Source organism: Mixophyes fleayi, chromosome 1, assembly GCF_038048845.1.
Source record: "Mixophyes fleayi isolate aMixFle1 chromosome 1, aMixFle1.hap1, whole genome shotgun sequence".
Classification (NCBI taxonomy): Eukaryota; Metazoa; Chordata; class Amphibia; order Anura; family Limnodynastidae; genus Mixophyes; species Mixophyes fleayi.
In genome coordinates, this window is record NC_134402.1 from 340,718,917 (window position 1) to 340,745,513 (window position 26,597).

At 42.2% G+C, this 26,597-nt stretch overlaps 1 protein-coding gene across 1 annotated transcript; it reads right to left on the reverse strand.

Annotated features, from left to right (window-relative positions):
- Positions 1-26,597, reverse strand: HIRA (histone cell cycle regulator). The gene is made up of 25 exons (XM_075216356.1): positions 26,386-26,597; positions 25,670-25,732; positions 24,978-25,088; positions 24,690-24,780; positions 23,747-23,841; positions 23,514-23,609; positions 23,184-23,344; positions 22,865-23,032; positions 21,675-21,788; positions 21,313-21,383; positions 20,430-20,535; positions 20,065-20,280; positions 9,827-9,912; positions 9,511-9,699; positions 8,537-8,695; positions 7,574-7,772; positions 4,328-4,432; positions 3,394-3,542; positions 3,146-3,307; positions 2,944-3,002; positions 2,707-2,812; positions 2,151-2,273; positions 1,750-1,913; positions 1,476-1,564; positions 1-822 (listed from the first exon to the last, which is right to left on the reverse strand). Exons 1-25 carry the CDS (start codon positions 26,420-26,422, stop codon positions 706-708), a joined length of 3,036 nt encoding a protein of 1,011 aa, XP_075072457.1. The 5' UTR covers positions 26,423-26,597; the 3' UTR covers positions 1-705.

Genomic DNA, 26,597 nt, shown 5'->3' on the forward strand with positions numbered 1-26,597 from the left:
TTACCATTACTTTTTTTTTTTTTTTTTTAATTCATAGTTAGAAAAGGAATGGAAAAAAAACCCTGTTTTTTTTGTTTTTGTACAAACATTTAAAAATTAAAAACTGAATGAGTACAGAATCAGCTGTTGGATTATTCAAACACAGCAGTCATGATCGTAACTTCCTACATTCAGAGGACATGTAGGTTTTGATTGTTGGCCTGTGGAAAGTATTACAAGTTCGCAAAGTCTAGTACAAAAATAGTCTGTGATAGGGCAGCATTCTTCTAGTCACAGGTGAAATTTGGCTGCAAAAAGGACACTCCAATACAGCCGTCAGTTACCTATAGTGCAAGGTCTTGGTTAAGCAATGGGACACAACCCTAAATATAAATGGGACAACGCGATTCAAGTGTTTTAGTAACATACTGTGCTTTTCTTGCAAATGATGGCCAACATCCTCTCATTCAATTTTTAACGTGTCAACAGAAATCTTCAGTCTTCCAAGTGGACAAGAAAGACAGAACAATTACAGGGCTTCTAGCTGATGCTCAACAGACTAGACTGGCTTCTTTAAAATCACCCTTTATGTCCATGCATGTTCCTCTCAGCACCATTGTTACTCACAGTGGAAGCTTGCCTTGCTGTTCATCTTCCCAAACTAGCAGGCAAGCACGCAAAGGAGAACAACAAAAAAGGGAGGATAAGGATTTGAGCCAATTAATGTCATTTGTCCCTTAGACTATCCAGCTGCTCCTGATACTCCGTGAAGAGACGCTGGAAGCGAAGATTCTGTCCAATAAGTGGGAGAAGTTCTTTCAACAGCTCTCTTTTCCGGAAACCCTGATTAACAAAATAAGAAATTGTTTTGCAAATGTTTTGTAAACACTGTAAGCATACCATTTATGTTTATATTTCAAGTAGAACTACTAAAAGGAGCCTAAACTGTGCAAAGATACACTGGTTTTTATATTGTACTAAACCACAACAAATGTTAAGCAAACTTGAGATCATATTAACAGCAAATAATTAAGGACAGTTTTTAAAAATGTGGTGTATCCTCTTGAAATATAAACCCACCCACGCCATTACCTAGTCAGACTAGTCAACGAATCAATAGTCACTAGTTGGTTTTGATATGGCTCAGTAACAGTTCTAGCTGAAGTATTACAAGTGGCTCTGGCTCCTGTGGTGCAAACCTTTAAAAGAAGTCCACTGCGGCTTCATTTGACACTTTCATTTTGCAACAGATGTCATAGGAAAAGATTAGTATATGCTTCAGTCAATAAAGATGAGCAAATGAGGAGCAAACTCTTACTTAATACTAAGAAGTCTTAATCAGGACAAATACAAAAACACAAAATGCCACCCACGTGTATTCTAAATATATTTGTTATACACTCAGTAAGCACAAACTATCTTAATAATATTTGTTACTGCTTACTAAGAGTTACTGTATGCGTGTACACTGGATATAGAAAGCTTTACGGTCTTACCAAGATTCTAGATTCCCATTGGCTGTCAGCTGAGTTATGAACAGGGCCCAACAGATCCTGACAAACCTCACGCAGCTTCTGCTCAAAACCTGCATAATAAGACATCAGTGATATAAATAGAAGAGTTGTGAGGGAAGTGAAAACACTTGCACTTTTTTTTTTAACCCCAAATACCAATTTAATAGGCTCCAATTAAAATAAAAACAAACAAACTGGAGTTTGTTAAGTTTACAATGGAAACAGTTTGCCTTTTTTTTTGTTGACTGAAGCTCACCTTCATTGACAAGGTAACGTGCATAGATGAGCAACCAGTATTTGTATTCCTGGCTGGACTGTAGCAATCGGGCAGCTGCAATCTGGTTCTCAAGGTGAGCCATGGTGGTTTCCTGCTGCACTTGATGAGGCATTGTGAAAAGGCGAGCGGCCTGTCTGCCTGTACTACAATAGACACACAAGCTTAAATCAGACAAAGCAGCAGGTGAAAAACTTGCACGATGTAAACACTTTATTCAAGATACCTAACCCAAGACATCCTCTCAAATCAGGTATAAATTTATTTGATCCATTACTAAAATATCTACTGACTGCTAACAAGAAAATATTGTGGATTCATTTAGGCTACAATATATATTGCGTGAGCAAGTCAACAGCTGGAATGCCTTAAGATGATCTTACTTAGACACTCGTCCTTGTATTATGGCTAGTGGTCCGGAGCACATGACGGCATCCTGTGAGAGTAAACAGTTCCTGTAATCTGCACATTGCTCCAAGGAGTCCTGCTTGTCAGACACCAGGTTCCTGTTGTGGGGTAGATGTTAACAGTGGGGTTAAAACATAGATTGATAAGTATTTATAAACTATACAATGAGTACAAAATGGCCACAAATTGCATCCCTATATATTTTCAATTTGTCTATAGATATACTGAATAAAATACATAGGAAAGAATTATAAATAGTGAACACAGAGATTCACAGCTGAAGATGCCATAATACGGTGTGGCTATAATTTTCTCTGTATCACACCAAGACCCAAATTAAATGAAGACTATGCGAATGCTCCATTTACTGCAGAAGGCTTTCAAGTCGCACCGAAACTCACAGGACAAGTTTAACATTTTTCTGACCGCTCTCCAACCTCAAAACAAAATCTCATTACAATAAAAGTTTACATAGAAGCAAAACGATTAGGAACAATAGTAAAAACACTTATTTACTGCTGTATTTCTTACCATGTGGAAAGTGCAGGATTAAAGCAGTATGCTTTCCCATTGGACAGACTCAGCACAGGTATACCGCTCTGTGTAAGCAAGGTCTGGGATATGGTCATATCATTTCCTGAAGTAAAGCAGACCATTATAAAAAAAAAAGTAATACAAATGCAATTACTAATCAAAGACTAGCTTAATAATATGCATACAATTCAAGAAAGCACACAGAACATATTCTGCATTACATTATATTGTTACCTGATAAGATGGGCTGTAAAGACTCGTCCTTTACAATAACTATCTGGTTTCGAACATCCCTGGGCATAGGAAAAGTAATATTACTACATGTGCAAATAAAAATCCTTTGTATTTCTACATGTCTAACACTTATCATACAAAATGGGGCGGCTCAGAGAGACCAAGATATACAGCAGTATGTAGCTCAATAGTCTCTACTCACCACACAGACAGTGCGGCTGCAGCTGTAAGAGCCATGACGTAAAACCCCGTACACTGCAACGTGGAGATGGGGGAGGCCAGGACGATAGGCGGAAACACTCTTCTTCCACTGCCAGAAAACATGGATAGCATTCGCTTCTCGCAGGCCACACACACCACCTCACTAGAATGAAAGGAGGAAATGAAAATATACATCACTTGACCATTACTCTGACTCCACCAGTGTCAAAGCTGTGAAACAAGACTAACTTGCTGCCTGCTGCCGCAAGGATGCGGGTTGTGAGCACAGTCTCCCACTCTTTCCCTTCCCGATTACACTTCAGCCGACTCAGTTTTGATCCTGCCACCGCTCGGACATCATTCTCTACTTCAATGTACATGGAGGGGTCTGCGCTTATCTGAAAAGGTAAAAGAAAGGAAGTCAGCTCACAATAGCAGGGACCTCATCACCACCTCTTTTCAGGTGTGGATTTGTATGTTATGTATGCACACATTAATAGTAATAAATACTTGCAAGAATATATAGGATTAATTGTACCGCTCAGTAAACACTTTATGGATATAATATAATAAATCACTGAAAATGTAATTTATGCACTGAAGTTCAGCAATTGATTTTGAGGAAAGATCCAGGTAACATAGTAGTGGTAATGCCTGAAACAAGCTCATAAACCACCTCCACAAACCCCCCGCCCAAAAAAAATATCTATGCATATAATACACACACACACACACACACACACACACACACTTGTATCTTGGTCAGTGTTAAAAAAAATGTGGAGACATGGCACAAGAGCCATTCCTGTGTGGCGATACCATGCACCTATTTCTGCAGAGCTGTTCCCTGGTGTGGAGATAATTAGTACTAAGATACTACATTCAATAGACTGTCTCACACTTAATTGATGGTACATTGTACAGAGAAAGTGCAGGTACACAAAAAAAATAAGACAAATTTTAGATTGAAACAGCTTCGATGTTCACTTACCGTCATAAGTTATAATTAAAAGCCTAATGTACCTAATATAGAGGGGAAGGGGGTGTAGCAGACTCAGAAGAGGTTTTGACTTGTACTCACCATGTGAATTACAGTCACAACAGAAATCCTACAAAATGTCGTACAACTGCTGAGGACAGGCCAGGAAACCAAGAACACGGGGCTTAAACCATGCTGACTTACCTGCAGGCTAAAGGACTTCCGAGTGGCTGGGGTTGGCAGTCTAAGTGTTAACGCTGGCGTTGGTACACACGTTAAGTCCTTCTCGGATGTTGATGCCACCTGAGACTGGATAAAGGACACACAAGAAACAGTAATTTCTTCAGGTAATGAGTACTCAGATGGATTAAAAAGAACTTAAAATGCTTTGAACAAAGACTTATCTTCACTGATCATCAACAAATCTGAAATCAAATGTAAAGGTTTCATATATAAATACCAAACTTATACAAATATTACCCTCAAAATACTTAACATTTTTAAAATATGGCCACTAGACAGTTTACTCAAGTGGAACAAATTATATGCTGCCTACCTGGCACTTTGTTCTTACACTTGCGCCTGAAACTGTAGAGACAACTTTTGGAAATATATAGAAATATATGGTGTGGAAAAAATGCTGCAGAGTAAGAATGCCTTCAAAAATAGAAGTGTTAATAGTTTATTTTTATCAATTAACAAAATGCAAAGTGAATGAACAGAAGAGAAATCTAAATCAAAATCAATCACCCTTTGCCTTCAAAACAGCATCAATTCTTCTAGATACACTTGCACAAAATCAGGGATTTTGTAGGGATATAGTCAGGTATATGATTAACCAGCCATACTAAACAGGTGATAATGATTATCATTTTCATATGTAGGTTGAAACACAGTCACTAACTGAAACAGAAACGGCTATGTAGGAGGCTTAAAACTGGGTGAGAAACAAGCAAACTCTGCTGCAAAAGGTGGAGGACGGTGTATGACCTGTGATATGAAACTATGGCAAGACTGAGCACAGCAACAAGACACAACGTAGTTATACTGCATATGCAAGCTATCTCCGGCAGATTTCAAAGTAGACTTGGGTTTCAAGATGTCTTTTTCAAGCTCTTTTGAAGAAGCACAAAGACAGAGGCAATATTGAAGAATGTAGACGCAGTGGTCGGCCATGGAAACTTAGTGCACCAGATGAAAGACACATCATGCTTACTTCTCTTCAAAATCAGAAGATGTCCAGCAGTGCCATCAGCTCAGAACTGGAAAAAGCCAGTGGGACCCAGGTACACCTATCTACTGTTCGGAGAAGTCTGGCCAGAAGTGGTCTTCATGGAACAATTGTAGGCAAAAAGCCATACCTTCTACGTAGAAACATGGGCTAGAGAGCGGTACAATAATGAGTGTCTGCAGGCAACAATAAAGCATGGTGGAGGTTCCTTGCAAGTTTGGGGTTGCATTTCAGCAAATGAAGTGGGGACTTGGTCAGGATTAATGGTGTCCTCAATGCTAAGAAATACAAGCTGGTACTTATCCATCAAGCAATACTATCAGGGAGGCATCTGATAGGCTCCAACATTATTCTGCAGCAGGACAATGACCCCAAACATAAAGCCAATGTCATTAACAACTATCTTCAGTGTAAAGAACAAGGAGTCCTGGAAGAGATTATATGGTCCCCACAAGCCCTGATCTCAAACATCATCGAATCTGTCTGGGATTACATGAAAAGTCAGAAGGAATTGAGAAAAGTCTACATCCACAGAAGATCAGTGGTTAGTTCTCCAAGATGTTTGCAACAACCTCCCTGCCGAGTTCCTTCAAAAACTGTGTGCAACTGTACCTAGAAGAACTGATGCTGTTTGCATGCAAAGGGTGGTCACACCAAATATTGATTTGATGTAGACTTCTCTTCTGTTCATTCACTTTGCATTTTGTTATTTGATAAACTATGTTTGAAAGCATTCTTACTTTGCAGCATCTCTCTATATATCTCAATCTCTCTCTATAATATATATATACATACACACACATATATATATATATATATATACACATATATACTGGTGACGGTCTAATGGTATGATCCGGAGGAGTCCGTTTGTGATCCCACTGGGTATGTAGCTCCAGCTGAATATTGTGCTATTTTTTGACTGACCACCTGCTGCCCCAGGGAACATCCAGAGGCCTCTCCTGGTTACAGCTGCTGATGCCGCTGTTCTTGCTGAAACACCAACTGTATCTAAAGATTCTATACACTTGTATGCATAACCTCAATAATTTTGAACAGGTATTGCATGTTCCCCTTGTCTTGGACACCCGTACAAAAGTATCTTACCCCATAATCCAAGCACAATGGGCTACTGTTGCCATTCATGATGAATTATAAAAGCTTTTTAAAAACAACTCCCCATCTTATTATCCATAGGGTCCTGCAGAAGACCACTATTTTTAAGCAAACATACTAGCTATACCTGTGTCTACTTTTGGAACCAAACTCCTCTTCTGTGGCTCTTCATTACTTAATGGATACATACGTTCTAAACACATTTTTCCACATGTGCCTATTCCTTCTGAATAAGTTCTTTCAAACTTACCGTTTTTACTGCAATCCTCTAAAAGGGATTTGTGAGCCTCTATGGCAATTGCTTCTTCATTCATTATCATATGCTTGTATAAGTACTTAAAATAAACCCAAACCACAATTATAGATTAAATATACAAGGTGCTTCCTTAATCTCTCCAAATGTATTACTAGATGAGACTTCTAAAATCCCTGAAGAATCACACTTGGTTTTCTTCATCTAAATACATAGACCTTGTTCCTATATCCCTTGCGCAGCATATAAATCTTCCTTTCTTCACAAAGGATTCTCTCACCCAGGCTAGAAGTTTCTTCAACCGCTCAGAGGGCTTTTTCTATTTGTTTGAGAACTACACCCAATACAAAAGGTCCCTTTTTCAGTTTAAAGTCCATCACAGGCTCCACAAAATCTATGTTGCTGTACTTCTAAGGCTAGTGCATGCACCCACCACGTGGCGGAATTCAGAGCAGACATGAGACATTTAAAAGAGAAAGATGCTCAGTGCAGTTGATCTCATAGAGTACACACACACACACACAACATTATTACAAAGCAGCAGATCAGTATAAACATCAGACACATGCTATACTTTCATCCAAAGCAGGTTAAAACGATTAGCCTGAAGTAGAATTTACTCACTCATTACCAGTTTGCACTTGCTTCAAGTAGAGAAAACAATACAACAGCCAGTTAAAATTGACCATATTTCCCTATACAATTTTTTTTATGATCAATAGCCTTTAAATGCACTCAAATAGAAGAAATATGGGAGAGAGTAGCACACAATTACATGACCTAAAACGACAGTAAGTTATTATGTCTCTTGCAGATTGTCCATGATAATAAATAATTGAATATCAGTAACCTGCACAGTCAAAGAGACAGACATAAGCCGGGAGTCTTTCCGGGGTCGGCCCTTCTTCCTCTTTTCAACAAGGTCAGCGTCCGTTTCCGCTTTTCTTTTGGAGAGAGATTTGGTTGCTAGAATCTTTTCCTCACTGTCACTACTGCTTTCTAGGAGGTCACGAGGCTTTACTTCCTTTGTAGCACTCTGCTCTTTTGGTCTGTTTAAAGCAAGAAAAGTATTGAGTTTTGGGAACTACCTGCTAACAGAGCACCTTTGGAGTATTAGAGAGCAAAGCATATAGAAAAGCAGTCAACGGATAATAAAAAAAGATTTTTACTCGCCGTAAAATCGATTTCTTCTACTCTATTGGGGGACACTGCGAGACATTGGGGTATAGTAGGTGGGACTAGGAGTCTAGGCACTTATCAGCTTGTTGGTTCCTTACACTCCAACCCTACTATGCCCCTCCTCTCCATCTTAGACCTCAGTTTTTTTTAAGTGCCTAGGAGATAGGTCACTTAGTCTAGTTTTAGGTTTTACATGTTTTTTTTTTATTTTTATTTCCTTTCAGGTGCTCCGCGGGGATCGATCCTAGGACCCAGAGGGATAAGAGGGGCATAGTAGGGGAGGAGTGTAAGGAACAAACATGTTGATAAGTGCCTAGACTCCTAGTCCCACCTACTATACCCAATGTCTCGCAGTGTCCCCCAATGGTAGGAAAGAGATCATTAAATGTAAATAGCATATTTCCTTTTATACCGATTTGTAGATCTCAAAGACAGATAAAACAGATTTAGGATGCTTCCGTATTTCTGCAAATGTTGTAATTTCAGATGAGCTACAAATGTTATTTCAAACTAAATATAGATTATAGAACAAAATTCTACACATTTTAAATGAAAATAAAGCATATCACTGTCATAATATAGAACTTGAGGTGGAAAGCAAGTGGTCAACCAAAGAACTATGTGCAGTACCTACCTGTCTGCAGCAGTCTGGTTTATGTGAGGAACTCCTGTCGTCCCTGAGGTTGCTTTCGATCGCTCAGTGAATCGAGAGTCAAGTGCTTTCATAGGCTCAATCTTATGCTGGGCAGATACATTTGTGGGGGCCGAAGGAGTAATGCTGGAGGCGTTTCCACTAAAACGGTTGGAGAGTGTTAAGGTTATTTTTTTTTTATTACAAAAGTTCTGGTGTTTTGCGTGAATGTAAAAAAAAAAAAAAAAAAAAAAAAAGCACACCATACCATAATGTAATATAAGCCTCAGTAAGATCCACTATGCTTTTCATCCTTTAGGTTTTTAAAAAAGTAGGTCTACTGAAATATTTTACTTTACACTCTCTCAAAGCGAAATACTTTAACTGCTTATAGCAATTACAGGTACCACCATTGTCTATTATATCAACCAGCCCTGACAATCACTTGTAGTATGGAAAAGTTTGCAACACTCACTCAAACCACAAACTGAAATCTTGCCCATGATGACATGCGAGAACCCAGCCTATGCAAGTGAAAGAATGACCTTCTTGTCATTTAATCAGTAGGCTCAAAAAAGTATTGTTTCTGTCCAATAGCCTAGGCACATTATCACATGTTAAGCAGATCCTGTCCTCGTGATAATAAAAACACACATATACATACATCACTATAGCCAACAAACGTACACAAACCTGTAATAGGAGTCACATATTTGCCAAAAGACGTAAGTGATTGAAATTAAATTATTTTGTATATTTCGCTCCCTTATCAAAATGAGTAATGACATGGATAATGGATAGAGGTACCAAAAATCAACATAAGCTATGTGCGCCTGGAACCTCTGCTGGGTACATTGAATGAATAGTGCATTGTCCAATACAGGAAACATATCTTCCATTTAAGTAGTTGGTTCTATGTATTATTTCTGAACACTATAAACATTACAGAAAACAAAAATATCCATTTCATACAATACCCTTCTTTGTTGCCACTTTCTTCTGCTGGTTTTGCATTTCCTGTAGGTTCCAGGCTGGACTTAGCCCCCAATGAGCTGGTTGTGTTGGAATCCAGAGATATAAGCTGCTGGTTACTTTGAGAGGAGAGCATAGACCCCGCGAGTGACCCAGATATCGGAATACTATTGAAAAATGCTGTAGAAAAGTCCCTGCAAGGGAGCATATGAATGTATACAAAGTAAGCCTAACAACCAACATTATTCAGTTTTGTATCACATTTGATTAACTAAACTACAAGGCTGCCTTTTAAAAATCATTACTGTCACATGTACGTACCCAGTGTCCAGCTGGGCAATGCACAATGGGGTGATCCTACGCCGACCATCTGCTGTCCGTGTCTCCACTTGTTTCTTTAAAAGATTCTGGGGAAAACAGAAATACGAACAGTGAAAATACAACCTCCATCATTAGAAGTTATTTAGTAAAAACCCTCTTCCTCCATACATCAACCATATAACTCTTAAGTATATCTGCTTTCCAATGCAGAACGCAAATTTTAGAGTATTGTACAATTGCATTAGAAACAAATGTAGTTTTTATTTACAGTTTGGTTGGTATGTTGGACAGTACAGTTTCATACCCTCCATGCACCAATGTTTTCCTGATGAAAATATTTAGGAATAATAAAAGTGCATCTGTTGCTGAATCAATTTTATGATTCTGAAACATATACCCACGTAGGAATCCAGACTGAAAAGCTTTTCATGTAGAACATAGTTATTAGCCAATTATTTATTACCCTTTATATAAAGTGTCTTCATACACCGCATCCATGTTTACAATTAGGATATTAAAGGTCCCAGAGGACATCAAGAGGTCTTTACACGTATTCCATTTTTCATTTCAGTAGAATCCATATTTTATTTATTCTTAATCTCCATCCCATTTACTGTCGTATTCCCTTAAATCACACTGGCTATATTGTGTTTTGATTTATGTGAATTGTTTTGCAATAAATTTGTTTTCACTTTACTGATAAACCAATGGAAGACATGTTTTTTATGCTCTCTTTCCTGTTGTACTTATTGTTCTTAACTCCCTTGGGGCTTTGTTGGGAGAAAAAAAAGAATCCGAGATGCTAGAAGCTAGTGGGGGTACTAAAGGGGGAGGGGATTGATCTTTCGCCAGTTAAAGAGCCCAAGATCCATTTCACTGCACTCTATACCCCATTGTACTCCAGTGTCCTCCATGGATTCAGAGAAAACAATTTAACACAAGAACAAAAATTCCATTATATTGCATAATTTCTCATTCAAAATTGAATTTCTATATTTTTCAATCAGCGTAAGGAGAGGGGGGAGTAGACAATAGAGTACCATGGGTATGTCCCAAAGCTGTCCGCTGTCCCTAAAGGAGGATACACTCTGATGCAGTGAGCAACGTCTTACATCCAATGCTAGAATCCCAGGACGTAACAGCGTTTAATGTGTAGAATTTTGTAAAGGTGTGCACTGAAAACCAGAAGGCCAATCTGCACAGCTGAAGCACTCTGCCGCCCAAAAGGTAACGACAGAAAGAGCCCTCAACATGGTCTGCACCACATCATCCGCAAACCCCTTGACTTTAAGAATCATGGCTTCAACAGCCACACTATCAAAGCCAGTTGAGGAAAACTGTGATGCAGGAAGACACCCTGGCATAATAGATGTTAGAGGGAGGCTCTGCCATGGTGAGAAGGTCAGAGTACCATGTCTTCCTTTAACAGTCCAGAGCCACCAGGATCACTCAGTACCCTCCCCTCTGTACCTTCCTGAGAACCCTGCATAACATGTCTATTGAAGGGAACAAGTAAACAAGTAAAAGGGATAATCCCAGGAACTAGAAATGGCATCTATTAAATGCCAGGGGGTCCCTTGACCTGGAGCAATAATTCGCTACCTTGTGATTCAACTGGGACACCATCATGTCAACGTCTGGCCAACCACATCTGTACACCAACAGCTGGAAGACATCTGGGTGTAAAGACCAAATGAAGGGTCTGCTGGCTGAAAAAGTCAGCTTCCAGTTGCCTACCCCTGGAATGAACATTGCATGATCAAATTAGTCTCCTCTATGGCCTGGGCACTCTTGGTGCAGCCGTGGTGGTTCAGATATACCACAGCTATAGAGTTGTCAGATTAGAATTTTACCGCCTTTCTCGCAGGAAGGGCTGAGATCTGACTAAGGCATTGAAAATCTGAGTCCCTGAAATCAGTACTGAAGAGTAACCGCCCCCCAGCCTCTGATGCTTGCATCCGTGGTTACCCTGGTCCAATCCCATATTGTGAATGGAAACACCTGTTGAGGTGGTCGATCCTCAAACACCAAAAAAGCGACTGGTGAACATGTCTGATGCACTCAGTGGTCAGTTGCAAGTGAGACTGGGTTAACTTCAAGATTAGTCAGCTTTGAAATACCCTGAAGTGCAGTGTGGAGACCATCTTTCCGATCACCCTCATGCAGAAGTGCACAGACACCAGGTGTCGAGCCAGAAAGGAAGGATCTTTTCCTCTGGCAGGAGAATTCCCAGAAAGCATGTTTTGAACAACAAACCCCAAAAAAAAATCTCCAATTCCAAGGTCCGTGTGCCTCCCAGGGTATGGGCCTGAAGCAATGTCAGAGAAGGTAGGGGATGGTAGTTACACCTCCCTTGACCTCAGTGGAGCTGCCAAGATGAACTTAATCTTAGTAAAAGACTCTTAGAAATGTGGGTACGGCCCAGAATCGGAAGTGCCGAGACAGTACAGCAATCCTGAGGAGGCATCAATGCCCGTCTCAGATGAAAACATGTAGGTAGGCATCCTTGATGTCCATTAACACCATAAACTCCGCACATTCCATGCTGTTGACTGCAGACTAAAGAGATGGCAAAAGGAATAAAAAGTAGGCCTGGGAGCATATGCGAGAAAAAAAAAGAATGCTTTCCCTCTGTAGCCACTTAGATGATTTAATTCAGCTCTGGACCCAACAAACCCTCCCCCAAGTAAGGTAGGGAATCAATCTTTTTGGACTTTGCGTCTGCCTGCCAAGAGGGATTGACATGAGGCTACCACCGAGGCAGATATTCTGGACCCACCATGCCAGCATAAAATACAGCTTATCTGGGTATAGGGAAGCTGCACGGATATGTTCCACTAAGGTGAGCAAATCCATCATGTGAGTTCCCAATTGCAAGTCCCTCAGCCAACTGCTCTGACCACCTCTCTACCGCCTTATTTACCCAAGCTTCGGCAAAGTTGGGCCTAAGGGAAACCCTGCAGACGTAAAAATAAATTTCAGGGAAACCTAAAACTTCTTGTCTGTACTATCCTTAAGGTTAGCAGCGTTAGGGATTAGAATGCTGGTAATTTTAAGACAGACGAGTTATGGGAGACTCCTGTCTGGTCATCGTTGGGGAGTGGATAGAGGGAGTTTAAGTCCATACCTCACACAAAAAGTCCTCCAAATGAAGTGATGAGAGGAAATAAACAATCTCGTTTGCCTCTTAAACAGTGAAGGTTGTCAAGCTCCTCACTGTACTGAATATTTAGTACCTGCTGAAATAAAACCTCCACTCCCTGCGCACTACTTGGTTCTTTTTTGGTGAAAGAAGTCTATGGATCAGAGTCCTCTGCTTCCTCCTATTCCTGTGGGGAAAGTGCTGTCCCAGGACTGTAAAACAGCTGGAAGTTGACGCTTATGAGTTTTGATGTGGACGCAGGATCCAAAATCTTTTCAAAGTATGTTGAGACCTGCACCAACTTAGCCAGGTCCTGAGTCCACGCTGACTTGTCAGATGTATCAGGGGGAGGACATGAAGTTCCCTGCCCCCGAGATTCAGAAGGAGCAGAAAAATGTCCCATGGACCCAGAAAGAGAAGACGAGTAGAGAGGATTCCTGCTCAGTACTCTAATGGTAAAGAGCTTCTAGGCGAGTTCTTTGACTGACCTGGGTCAAGGACTATGCCCAGAATGGCTCTGCCACCTCAGTGGGAGACCCCACTGGTAAACGTGGAAACTGGTCCTCCACCACAAATTCTGCAGGCAAAAAAACCTTACTGAGCCCTGGAAGTGTTCCTCTTCCCAGACACAGAGAAGCAAAGGACGAGAGAAAAAAAAAAAAAAAAAGGTGAGGAGGGAGGCCTTTTTGCAGTTCATAGCCTAAGAAGATAGACAGTGAGAGTGGGAAAACCAACAAAAAAAACAAACACACACAACCTTCTAACAGCTTACCACCCCTGAGAAGGTGCCCCAGACTAGAATCCACCTGCAGAAACAGGATCTGAAGGGAAGCAGACAGGAGCTGCTGCTACTCCCACATTTGCTTTGTGTCTCTACTTTTGATGGGTTTTGCCAAGTGGGAAGCCCGACAAGAAAGGTGCTATGGAAGGATTGCACCTCCCCTAAGGGTCTATTCAAACAAGTCAGTAAGCCAACTTAGTGCTTAGTTCAGGACTGCCTAAGGGACCACATCTGGCCTCTCCTCTGGCACCCAGAGATTCTGCACCTACTCCTCCTGTAAGACATCTGCTAGGAGTGAAAATTGCCACCAAACTGAAAACCATATCCTCCAAATCGTGCCAACATGTGCAATGGCTTTCAGTGAAGGGATCTCAGTGCCTGTGTCGAAAATGACCGGGTTCCCTCCAGATGAAGTCCAACGCTGAGAGCGGGCAGGAGGCACCAATCAAGTTACCTCCGCTGCATGTACCCACCGACTCTATGGTCGACAGGATGCCCGATTGTAAAACAAAACAAAAAAACGAAACAAAAACTCCTGCGGGCACTAAAAAGAACAAAGTTGCTAGTAGCCAATGGGGGCATAAAGGGGGGGGGGGCAGCTTGAGACAGTTAATTTAAACTGCCCAAGCTCCATTTCACCACACTCTATTTTCCTGATATTGAAATATCAGGAAAATATGTCTCCTTCTCATTTGCATACTGCAGCCACTGGCAGGCAGAAATTTACATAAAATAATAGGAGGAGCAAGAGTTATCTATGTTTTTGTCAATCATCAGATCTTGTAGAATGCGCCCACAGATTATCTGGGAAAGGCTCCCCAGCCCCACTGTAAGCCTGACGGATAACAGCCGTAATCCACCTAGCAATGGTCACTTTAGAAGCTGGCCAGCCTCTTTTGTGAGCATCATAAAAAAAAATCAAAAGATCCTCAATTTTGCAGTTTCTGTGATCTTTTAACAAACTCGCAAGGCACGAACAACATCAAGATAACAAATAGACTCATCATTATCGGTAGACGAGGAATCAGTTAGAGCCGGAATGACAATGTCCCGATTCGAATGAAATCTAGATACAACCTTAGGGAGAAAGGAGGGCTTGGTTTGAATAACTGCCCTATCCTCATGAAAAACCAGTAGAAGAGACTTGCAAGACAAAGCAGCAAGCTCTGAAGCTCTGCGTGCCGTAGAAATGGCCAAAAGAAAAACCGTTTTCAAAGTTAGAAATATGAAATCCACCGTATTCAAGGGTTCAAACGGTGGATGCTGTAAAGCCCTCAACACCAAATTCAAATCCCATGGCAGAACCGAGGAACATAAGGAGGTTGAACATGGAGAACACCTTTAATGAAAGTTTGCACATCAGGTATGACAGCAAGTTTTCTTTGAAAGAAGATCGAGAGCCGACATCTGATTTTTAAGTGAACTAAGACGCAAACCTGCATCCAAGCCATCCTGCAAGAACCTCAGTAACCTGGCCACACGAAAAGACGACGTAGGATATTCCTTCTTTTCACACCAACCAATATATATGTCCTCCAGACTCGATGATATATTCTGGACTAAGCCGGTTTTCGAGCACGGAGCATGGTCTGCACTACCCGATTCGAAAAGCTGTTAGGTTCCTGGCCTCAACAGCCACGCCGTTATAGTCAGGCGTTGCAAACCTAGATGACGAAAGGGACCCCGAGTCAGCAGGTCTGGGCGTATTGGCAACTGCCACGACTGACCTCCTGCCATGAAGAGCACGTCGGTGTACCAGGCCCTGTGCGGCCAATCCGGTGCTACTAGAAGCACTGGAACGCCCTCTCTCCACCTTTTTCAGTACTCGCGGAAGCATGGCTATCGGAGGAAAAAGGTACACTAAGCGGTACCTCCAAGGGACGGACATAGTGTCTACCGCGACTGCCCTGGGATCTCTTGCGCGGGAACCTTGTGATTGAACAGAGATGCCATCATTTCGACATCCAGCTGACCCCATCTCTCCACTAACTGCTGAAACACCTCCGGATGGAGGGAACATTCTCCCGGATGCAGAGTCTGCCTGCTTAGGAAGTCTGCTTCCCAATTTTCTATTCCGGGAATGAAAATGCCCATGAGCGCCGAAACGTAAGCTTCGGCCCACTGAAAAATCCTGTGAGTCTCCCTCATGGACAAGGGACTCTTTGTGCCACCCTGATGATTGAGATATGCTGCCACTGCAGGGACATTGTCTGACTGGATTTTCACTGGCCTTCCCTGCAGCAAGTGTTGCGCACTCATAAGAGCCTGAACCATTGCTCTCAGTTCCAAGACATTTATTGGAAGCTTGAATTCCTTCTGAGTCCAAAGCCCCTGAAACCGAGCCTGAAGACAGACAGCCCCCCAACCTCGAAGGCTGGCATCCGTTGTTATTTGAGTCCAATTCCAAACTGAGAATTTGCGTCCCCTGGTGAGGTTCCGTTTGTGTAAACACCAAAGGAGCGACTAACGCGTCTGCGGAGACAGGTAGAAAATCTGACTTGCCAGATTTCGATGGGATTTGTTCCATTGCGACAGAAGTTCCAATTGGAACTGCCGTGCATGGAACTGAGCAAACTGTTTCGCTTAGAATGACGATACCATCTTGCCCAGAAGTCTCATTGCAAAATGAATGGAAGGTCTCCTTGCCACCAACAGGGATTTCACCATCCTCTGCAAGGCTAGGATCTTGTCCTGAGGAAAGAACACCCGTCGCAGACCCAGAAACGCCATCAGCTGGGATGGGATCAACTTGGATTTTTTGAAGTTGATAATCCAACCGTGCGACTCCAGGGTCTGGATTACTACCTGAATATGCAAAAGAAGCTTCTCTGAAGAATCTGCCTTTAAAAGAAGATCGTCCAGGTAAGGGATGATTGTAATTCCCTTGGCCCTTAGCAGAGCAGCCATAACCGCCATGATCTTGGTGAAGATACGTGGAAATGTGGCGAGACCGAACAGAAGAGACTGAAATTGCTCTGATCGGACTGCAAACCTCAAAAGGGACTGATGACCCTTCCAAATAGGCACATGGACATATGCATCCTTGATGTCTAGAGCCACCATAAACTCTCCCTGTTCCATGCCGAGAATGACCGAGCATAAAAACTCCATCTTGAAGCTGGGCACTCTGACCTGTGTGTTCAAATCCTTTAGATTGAGAATTGGTCTGAAGGAACCGTCTGGTTTTGTCACAAGAAAAAGGTTGAAATAAAACCCCAAACCTTTTTGAGAATGAGGAACCGGAATAATCACCCCGGACGAAAGAAGGGATTGAATCGCTTCTGTTAAAGCCAATCATTTTCTTGGACAAGATGGAAGCCCTGTGGCAAAGAACCGTCTGGGAGGAAGACCGAGCATATCGATCTTGTAACCCTGGTTCACCACTCCCCGAATCCAGACATCGGTAGTGGACTGACACCACCGATCCCTTAACAGCAGAACATGCCTCCTACCGCCGGCAACAGCGGAGGAGTAAAAAACCCGTCTTGCAGACTGCTTGTCTGCAGGCTACGCTGCTGGACGTCGAGCAGACCAGGTCTGATGCCCCCGCTGCAAACCACCTCTAGGGGCGGATGACTGACCTCTAGAAGATTGGCCTGAGGAATATTGTTCCCGAAATCTTCCTGCGAAACGAAAGGCCCAAAATCTGCACATCCTCTGCTTGGAAGCATTGACAGGGAGGAAAGTGCTCTTACCCCCTGTTGCTTGACTGATAATGGATTCAAGCTGCGGTCCAAACAAAACACCTCCAGAAAAATGAATGGACTCAAGAGCCTTTTTTATACACTACATCAGCCTCCCAGGACTTAAGCCAGAGATTACGACGAGCTGAAACTGCTGAGGCAGAAATGCGCGCTCCAATCAGTCCCGCGTTCATAGCAGACTCTCCTAAATAATCTGTTGCTCACTGAATCTGCTCCACTAATGGAAGCAGTTCAGAGGACGGCCTGCCTGCCAACAAACCTTCAGATAGCTGTTCTGACCAGCGTTCAACTGCTTTGTTAACCCACGCTGATGCCAACGCAGGCCTCAAAGAAGCACCTGATGCCACAAAAATGGACTTAAGAACGGTTTCGACCTTATGGTCTGTACCATCCTTAAAAGTGGCCTAGTTACGAAGAGGAATAGTAGTTACCTTTGCTAACCTTGCCACAGTCGCATCCACCCAAGGACTTCAGGGGGAAAGGGATAACACGACTGCAGTCGCCGAGACACCTGGAACTTCCGGTCTGGGGAAGTCCAAGGTTCTGACAACAAATCTTCCAATTGGGAAGAGGCCGGGAAGGAAAAAGCCTTTTTCTTGCGCTTTACAAAAAGAGAAGATACAGCAACCATCAGGCACTTCTTCCTCAGGAATATCAAGTACCTGACGCACAGCCTAAATTAAAACTCCTCCACACGCTGATGATCAGTATGAACCTCCCTCACCATGGAAGGAGCATCTATGTCAGAATCCAACAGTCAACTCACCCTCTTCCTGGGAAACACAATCAGAATCAAACTCATTTCCCTGAAGAGGTGCCGCCACCCTCTTACGCTTACGTGAGGAAGACGGTGCGGCCGATTTCATCATCCTCTCTAAGGAGAAAGAAACAGTCACCAAACCTTGTACCGGGGATGCAAGAACCTGTACCCAGGCTGGTTCTACAGACTTCACCGGAGCAGAAACAGCCAAAACATGAGTTTGCGAACTAGAACTCATGTCATTCGCTACAGAGGAAGCTGAATCTGAGGATGGAGCAGCTTGAGACTGTACCATCTGAGCAAGCTGTTCCACTGTATTAAAGACAGACCAAGTCTAGGCAGGTTCCTCCGTGTGTGAACAAGCAGCTGCTGTTATTATTATCATTTAATTGTTAGGCGCCACAAGGTATCCGCAGCGCCGCACACAGTACTAACAGTAGACTAAACAGGGTGAAACCATACAGAACAATGAACAAAAAGTACCAATACTTCAGAAACTCCGGCCAGTCATATGCAGTAAAGACGGAACGGAAGAATAGGTATGGAGACAGGAGGGGAGAGGGCCCTGCTCATACGAGCTTACATCCTAAGGGAGGGTAAACAAACCAGGCACAAGAGGAGCCAGTTGAGGCAAGAGGAGAGAAGGGAGGACGAGCTAAAGGGAGGAGATGGGGGTTAAGTAGATGGTTGGTAGGCTTTAAGGAAGAGGTGGGTTTTCAGTGCACGTTTGTAGGAGCACAGAGTAGGAGAGAGACGGATGGAACGAGGGAGGTCGTTCCAGAGAAGGGGGGCTACATGGGAAAAGTCTTGGATTCTGGAGTGGGAAGAGGTGATAAGGGTGGAGGAGAGGCAGCGGTCGTTGGCCGAGCGCAGGGAGCGGGCAGGAGTGTGAATGGAGAGGAGGTTAGAGATATAAAGGGCAGTAGAGTTGGAGAGAGCCTTGTAAGTGGTGGTGAGGAGTTTGAAAAGGATTCTGTAGGGGAAGGGGAGCCAGTGTAAGGCGAGGCAGAGGAGGAGCGGCGAGAGAGGAAGAGGAGTCTCTTTCACCCAGAGTGCTCTCCGTGGGCCGACAGGTTACGCACAGAGCCTATGCACCTGACTGACCAGATGGTAATTTAGCGTGACAGACAGCACAGGTGAAACTTAGCATAGAAGTAACACCATGAGAGCTCAAACTTCGGAAGGAGGAGCAGGTAGAAGGAGGCACCTCCACGGCACCTCAGCTCTCCCCCCCCCCCCCCACCCCGCAGACAGCGCACAGCTGTCCCTTCTGTGCGCTACACAGAGGCTCCCCCGCTGTCAATTAACTCTCCCCGCCAGCAGCAGCCGCGGGAGAGTTGTAAAACCAGACCGCAGGGAGGAAGGGGGAATTTGTCTACCCCGAAGCCTCCCCTTCCATTAGCCGGCAGAGGGGAGCTCTGACTGACAGCCGACTACGTGGCTCAGAGAGCCGCCGGCTGTCAGACCCACGGAGACAGAAGTCTCCGAAAACACAGAAAATAAATAAAAAGTCAAAATAAACCAAAATTGTTCGCTGGGCACTTAAACTAGACTGGGCTCTAGCAGGAGGTGGGGTATAGAGGGGGAGGAGCTAGGGCTTAGTTAACTAAAGTTAAAGTGCCAGTTCGCCTATCCCTACTCTATACCCGAATGTTCACGGTGTTCCCAAAGGATGCGAGACAAAAAATGAATTCTCTTATAGTGCAATAAAGAAATATTCACAAGTTATGAGAAAGTACACACTTAGAACAGAAAACATTTGGTGTACACAAAAATTAGGTTAATAAAGACCAAACAAACGTTGCCAAAGTGGCAGTCTACACAGCTTTCTTATCAATGGCAGTTTCTTACCTTCCTGATGTCCTCTAGGCTCTCCCCATTTACCATGCTGGCCACTTTTGGAACTGGGACATCTCTGTGAGCAGCTGCCCCATGTTCTCCATCCAGCTGTGGCTGTTGCCTCTGTTGAAACTTAAGCATTTCAGGGTTTTCTATGATGGTGTTAGGCAGCTGGGACTCCGTCGTGATGGCTAGACTTTTCCCATAAGTGCTTTGGTGGATATTATTCTGCATAACAGAATGTGGAAAGCAGAAGAAACAATATAAAATTAGAACCATGCAAAGTAAACACTTAAAGATGCAACACAATTTATATTACAACTGAAAACATGATATATACATATGTCAAAATACAGGATGAAGGTGTCTCATAGTACCTTCTCCTCCTCGCTCAGTGGGTCGCCCAGCTCCTCTTGTGAGAAATCCAAGTAAGCTACTGATCCATCCATGGAACATACTAATATGGCCAGCCCATTCAGAGTCCTGTAAAGCAACCAGAACACAGGCTTTTGCCTCTTGTGGAATAATGATGGGGAAGGGAAACGAGGATTGGGAGTGGTGATACACAGAACAGAGTGGCAGGATAAAAGCTTCTGTCACTTCTCTAGAGGTTCAGCTGTGAATTAAGCCCTTGGGGCAGCAGTAACTGGAAGGACAAAGTCTCACTCTTGCATTCAGCATTGTTACACACCGAGTAATAATCATCTTAATTCATCTACCATTTAAGAAAATACACAGGGATAAATATAATAAATACAATGGGAGACATAGCTCATTTTATTTCCAGTGAATAACACATAGCAACCAGATTTGAACGGTTATTTTTAGGTAATAAATGCAATAGGATAAAGCAACTATCTGCTGGTAATAGTTTCTAAACATGTCACTGAATTAAACTAGGAATTGGGACAATCATGAAAGACATACAAGTGGCAATATTATAATTTAAAAAATGGCAGTTTTGTTCCATCTCCGACACGTAAATGTACAAGAGTTAAAGGAACAATATAAAAGTTGAACATAACTGAGGTCAATAACAAAACGTTTAATGCTGTGTTAGAAAAAAATTAAGACTTAAATAAAAATAAAACTATAAATTTGTTCTCTACCAACTTGCCCAATGCAATGGTAGGGTAATAAACAGGTAATAAACAGTAGGGGATAGGAGAAATATGTGAACTGAACAAAATTTGTTGCAGCACATAAACTAAAGGTCTTAGAAAAAAACATCATTAATGGAGTTTTGAACATATTCATTACCATGAGATGTCCATAATAGATTTGTCAAACAGGTCGTGGATTACCACCAACGGTCTCTTAAGGCATGTGAGCTGCAAAAAAATTAAATAAAAAATATTATTATTTTAATAATGGGCTTATGTTATTCTAGACAGATATTTATCACAAGGACCTAGAAAGATTCACGAAGCACACAAAATAAAACAAATAGAACAGATATATTGAAAACCTTTCCAATGGAAAAAAAGCAAGAAAGATACAGAACTAAACAGAACAGTCGTATAAAAATATTAATGGAACAGATGTGTCCTGAAATTCATATGTTGATACACAATTATCATAAAACATGTGCATTGCAGAAAGGTATAGGTAAACAGACTCACCCACACAGACAGCGAGCGGTCCTTGCTCCCCACTGCACAGCAGCAGTAAGGACAACTGGCCTTGCTGGAGCTCCCATTCTTCTGTTTCTTTTTGAAGATTTTTGGATTGAATTTCTGGAATAGGAACATACAGCAGGATGTTCAGAACCAGCAAACTGCATTGTTTTCTATGTTCAAAATTATAAATGGTAAAGCATGAAGTAAGGGAAACACAAACACTGCAGATAGATAACCATTGAGCGTACTGAGTTGCTGTGTTTACTGTACTGTGCTGTCTCCCATTGTATTGTGATTTTGTTTGTCTCTGTACGGCGCTGCGGATGCCTTGTAGCGCCTTATAAATAAATATTAATAATAATAATAATAATAATTCTGCACATATTGATCAACCTAAAAGCAACTTGAACACTTATATCTAATAATATTTCACCGTTAAACGAAAATATATACAAGTGGTTGATTACTACTTCCATACAAAATACAACGGAGTATTAGCATGCCATTAGAAAGGCATGTCAAGTGTTAGGGAAACAGCTTACAAAGCGTACTCGAGATGGTACCTAGTCCCAACCAAGCTCCAACATATTTTCCCACCCACGTCAGACAGAAGCGCTATCATTTTGCTTAACAAAGCCACCCCAACTATATGCAAACAGATGGACCGTTTGATACAACAAGCTAGTCAACACTGTAAACTACTGATAACCCGAGCTTGGGAAAAGATACCATCTACTACCAAACCTTAGTTGATAAATAGACTTTGGCACATTTCATCCATGGAGTATATCATAGCACTCCTTAACGACACCCTGCACATAGTACAGACTTAACGGCTGCCCCGTTCCAGAAAACATGTAAACACGGACCCCTGGCCCTCCTCGTCTCTGCATCCCCCACCCCCCCTTGTACCTTTTCCTCTCCTTTTTCCCTGGTCCTTCTCCTATCCTTTTCTCCTTTACAATTTTATTAGAAAACTAGGCTTGTTGTATTTAACCCTCTTGACTAGATATACTGAGGAACCAATTTTATGCCATATAGTTTTATTCATTGAACACGTACTGCATTGTGGACTCTTGAAGAACGTGTGAAAAAGAAATTTTAAAAGAAAAAGAAAAAAAAAAAAAAGGTAAACAGTGTCAAAGAAACATTTTTCTATGCATGTCATAAAGGAATATCAAAGGTGATCTCACCACAACAGTGACAGCTTTTCGATGCCCCACAAAGTCCATGTTGGTTTTCCAGCCATCACGCTCAATGATCTGTGCTGTTGGACCAGAGTTGTTCATTGCATGAGCAGATACCAGGTAATGTCCATCAGGAGACCAACTAAGACGCAAAACATGGGTAGTCCCTCCGCACTGTGGAAGCGAAACTTGTAAATATTACCTAACAGATTCAATAACAGCTACTATAATACTATATAAACATTTCAAATAATCCACAGAAAAAGAGAAACATTTGTCCAACCCACAAAAAAATTCTGTGACTGCTATGTTAAATGTCTTGTACCTCATCAAAGGGCTTGGTTATACTGGTTTCTAGCTGCCAGTCCATGGTCCTCCAAACTTTCAGACTATGGTCATCAGCTTGAGAAGCAATGTACTTCCCCACAGGGTCCCAGGTCAATCCCTTCACCAATCCGGAATGGCCCTTCAACGTTGCTATGATCTCTAGGAGATTAAAACAGATTATTATTCAGATCAAAATGTTTGTGTATCAATATTATTCATGTTAACCAAGTAGGGCTGCAATTTAGAAAAGGCTTCAAAGAATCATCAGTTATTACAAGTTTGGGATTCTTACGTATTGCATAGCCTTCAGAAGGACCTTCCTACCTACCGGGAAATTTCATGACATTCCATATCACCACTGTGTTATCCACGCTACAGGAAGCCAACCAGGCATCATGAGGAGACCATGCCACATCCATTACATCTGAGATAAGAGGGGTCGTGAGATATTTACAATGCAGGTGAATTAAAACCTCCTTTTATGTCAGAAACTGTATTTTATAATATGGACGCTAGGAAGATCACTGTATACAAACCCATGCTGTCAAAGTAGGTACTCACCTCCAGAATGATTCCTGAGGATGGAGTGGCAGCGCCATTGTTCTACATTCGCCAATTTGTTGCTGGAGCCAAACACAGTACTGGGTCCGATGTATCTGCGAGATGAGCACAAAGTAGAACAACATCCTATATAGTTCTGGATACATCCAAGCATATATCCTGCACCCCAACTAATAATTCTGATTACTGTAACTCCTAGGATTTCAAGAAATCCCTCATCTGTTTCTTCTTTATCTAAAATCAAGTGGATTCCATTTGTCAAACACTATATCCCAATATATATATAAAAAAAAGTAAAGTATACATGTTCGTACCATTGCTCAAAGTGCTCCATACTGCAGACTCCCTTTATATCTAATGTCTGTTCAAAACCTTCAGATTTAGATCAGACTAGTTAGGAAGGTTGTCAGACGTGTATCTATTCCTATGTCACATGGATCATGGATAATTCAGTTCGGCTAATAGAATGGTAAAGCTTAGCTAACAAAAAACATCAAAATGCTAGTTACAGGTGTTAAGAATATGGAAATCCCCAGCTGCATATGTGTGGCAATTGACTGGAGATTTGGCAGTAGTGGTTGCATGCGTCACATGATAGAGTTTCCTAGGATTGGCTGTGAGCCTATCAAATCACAGACATCTCCAATCATGGGCTATAGCATCACTGTGGCCAATTCATCCAGTCAACAGTAATAAATACTGTACAGTAATTTCTGTTCCTTTTAAAAAGATCTTGTGATTAGGGTATGTGTGAAATATCGCCTGGCACTCTATAAGTGAATATCAGCAAAATATAAACTTGCTTCATATTTGTCAAACAACATGGTCAGAATTTCTATAAAGTACATGCTGCCACATTAATGTTTATAGTCCCTTAATTGAGTTACTTCAATATATTCCAGCACAAGCCAAGGCGCAGTGTGGACAGTTGTCCTCAGCTCACCCTGATCTCTTCCACACCATGATGAGTTTGTCATCTCCTCCAGACGCTAAATATGCTCCATTGTTGGACCATCGAACGCAGTTCACACAGGCTGAAACAGAGTGTACGCAAAGGTTAATCCCATTCCAAAGTGACAGCACGGCGAGGATAACGAACTGCTCATACTGTGTCCACTCTTCAAACGCTAGTCCCCATCCCTGGGTTGTTTGACACCATCTTAAAGTTTGCCTCTTGTTCAACCAAGAGGTATGAACCCCCACAGCAGCTATTTGCGATGTGGTCTGGTACCTAAGTGGTTGTCCATCTGGCACAGCATCTTGGGAACACACTCATTCTTCTCATCTTCCTCCTTAACAACAGGTGGCATATTCCAGATGACAACTTTTCCAGAATCTTGCCCTGGAAATAAAGAAAAAAATAAATGCCCAGCACAGTTGGATGCTTAAAGAACGTTATGGCTTTAACCACACAATATTTTCTCTAGTCTGTAGTTTGAAAGACAGTTAAACAAAATGTCCAGATCTTTAAACTCTAAAGGAGACCAAAGCAGCAACCTCTTACCACTTTGTTAATACACAGTGCTGTTTTATTATGGTTTATTCCCAAAATCAAAGTGCTGCAGGATATGCTGGAGCTAAATAAATGTTAATAATCATTATAAAAATAAAATCTTAAATTCAGCATAAATTTGATACTGGGATCAATACAGTCTCCCATGTGTGATGTTTTTAGCAAAAAGATTAACTTAGAATACCATTTTCATGGGAGGATGAAACACTTGTTGCACATCTAGACCAGACAAAAACAGCTGCAGGAAAATGCTAGAAGTTACAGCTGAAGAACAACAGGTAGTGTACCAAGAGGTTAAACACATAATAGTAAATAGAGCCCACATCTATAAATAGTACATATTTATATAACCTAAACACATACAGTACTGTTACATATTTTGAGTTTACAAAGCTACAGCGGAAACACACCTTGTCCACCAGTAGCAAATTTAGTGCCATCGGGATGAATGTCCACTGAAAAAATTGGTTTGCCTAGGATACAAAACAAACAAAATGAAACAAAGCAGCTTTGTTTAGAAGAAGCAGGATACAAAGTATTTAATGAAAGAAATTACAATGAATCCACATACTAATCCAAACTACTGCATATATGCAACATAACCTATTTAGGAAGGCAGCAAAACATATAGGTCAGACAAATATTAAAACAGTCTTCATTTGCATCCTGATTGACGCTAAGCTGACAGGTCTCATCTGTGGCACTGGTGTTGCATCATTTTCTGCAGGTGGCAACGCATCTCTAGGATGTCAGAAAGAAGCTAAGGAGACAGACGTTCCACTGGTAACTATGGAGAGGTGTGTGGGTTCCCTTTATGTGGAGAGCACAGTTTGATCCCCCTTCAGTCCAGAACGCAGGGCTGTAACAAACACTGTTGGAGAAGTTATAACCCCACATTGCTGGATTTTTACGGGTCTGACCTCGCCCTTATTATATAGTGGCTCCCGGGGGAGCCTTAATTATAGCACACACACAGGTAGTAAGTATCAGCTTCGTGGAGCATTAACAATACAACATTAAATCTGACCATTTAAACACAGGACTGTAACAAGTGCTTATCATTTTGAGTCCTCTCCAACTTCTGTGGCTCCCTGGGGCCACTCTATCCCGCCCGCTCCTCCCTCACCATTGTGATTAACCCAGGTGGGTTTGAGGAGCTTCATTGTCCCGCTGTGCCCAGAGCAGGGTGTCAGCTCCGGCCGCCCATTGAGCCCCGGGGCTTCCAGCCCCAGCTCTCTGTGCAGGCTTGTCCCCGCCGCGGAGCCGCCTCTCAGCGCCGCTCCATCCCGCTCCGGCACCCGCACCAAGACCGGAAGCCCGCGGGATGTAAGGTTTAAA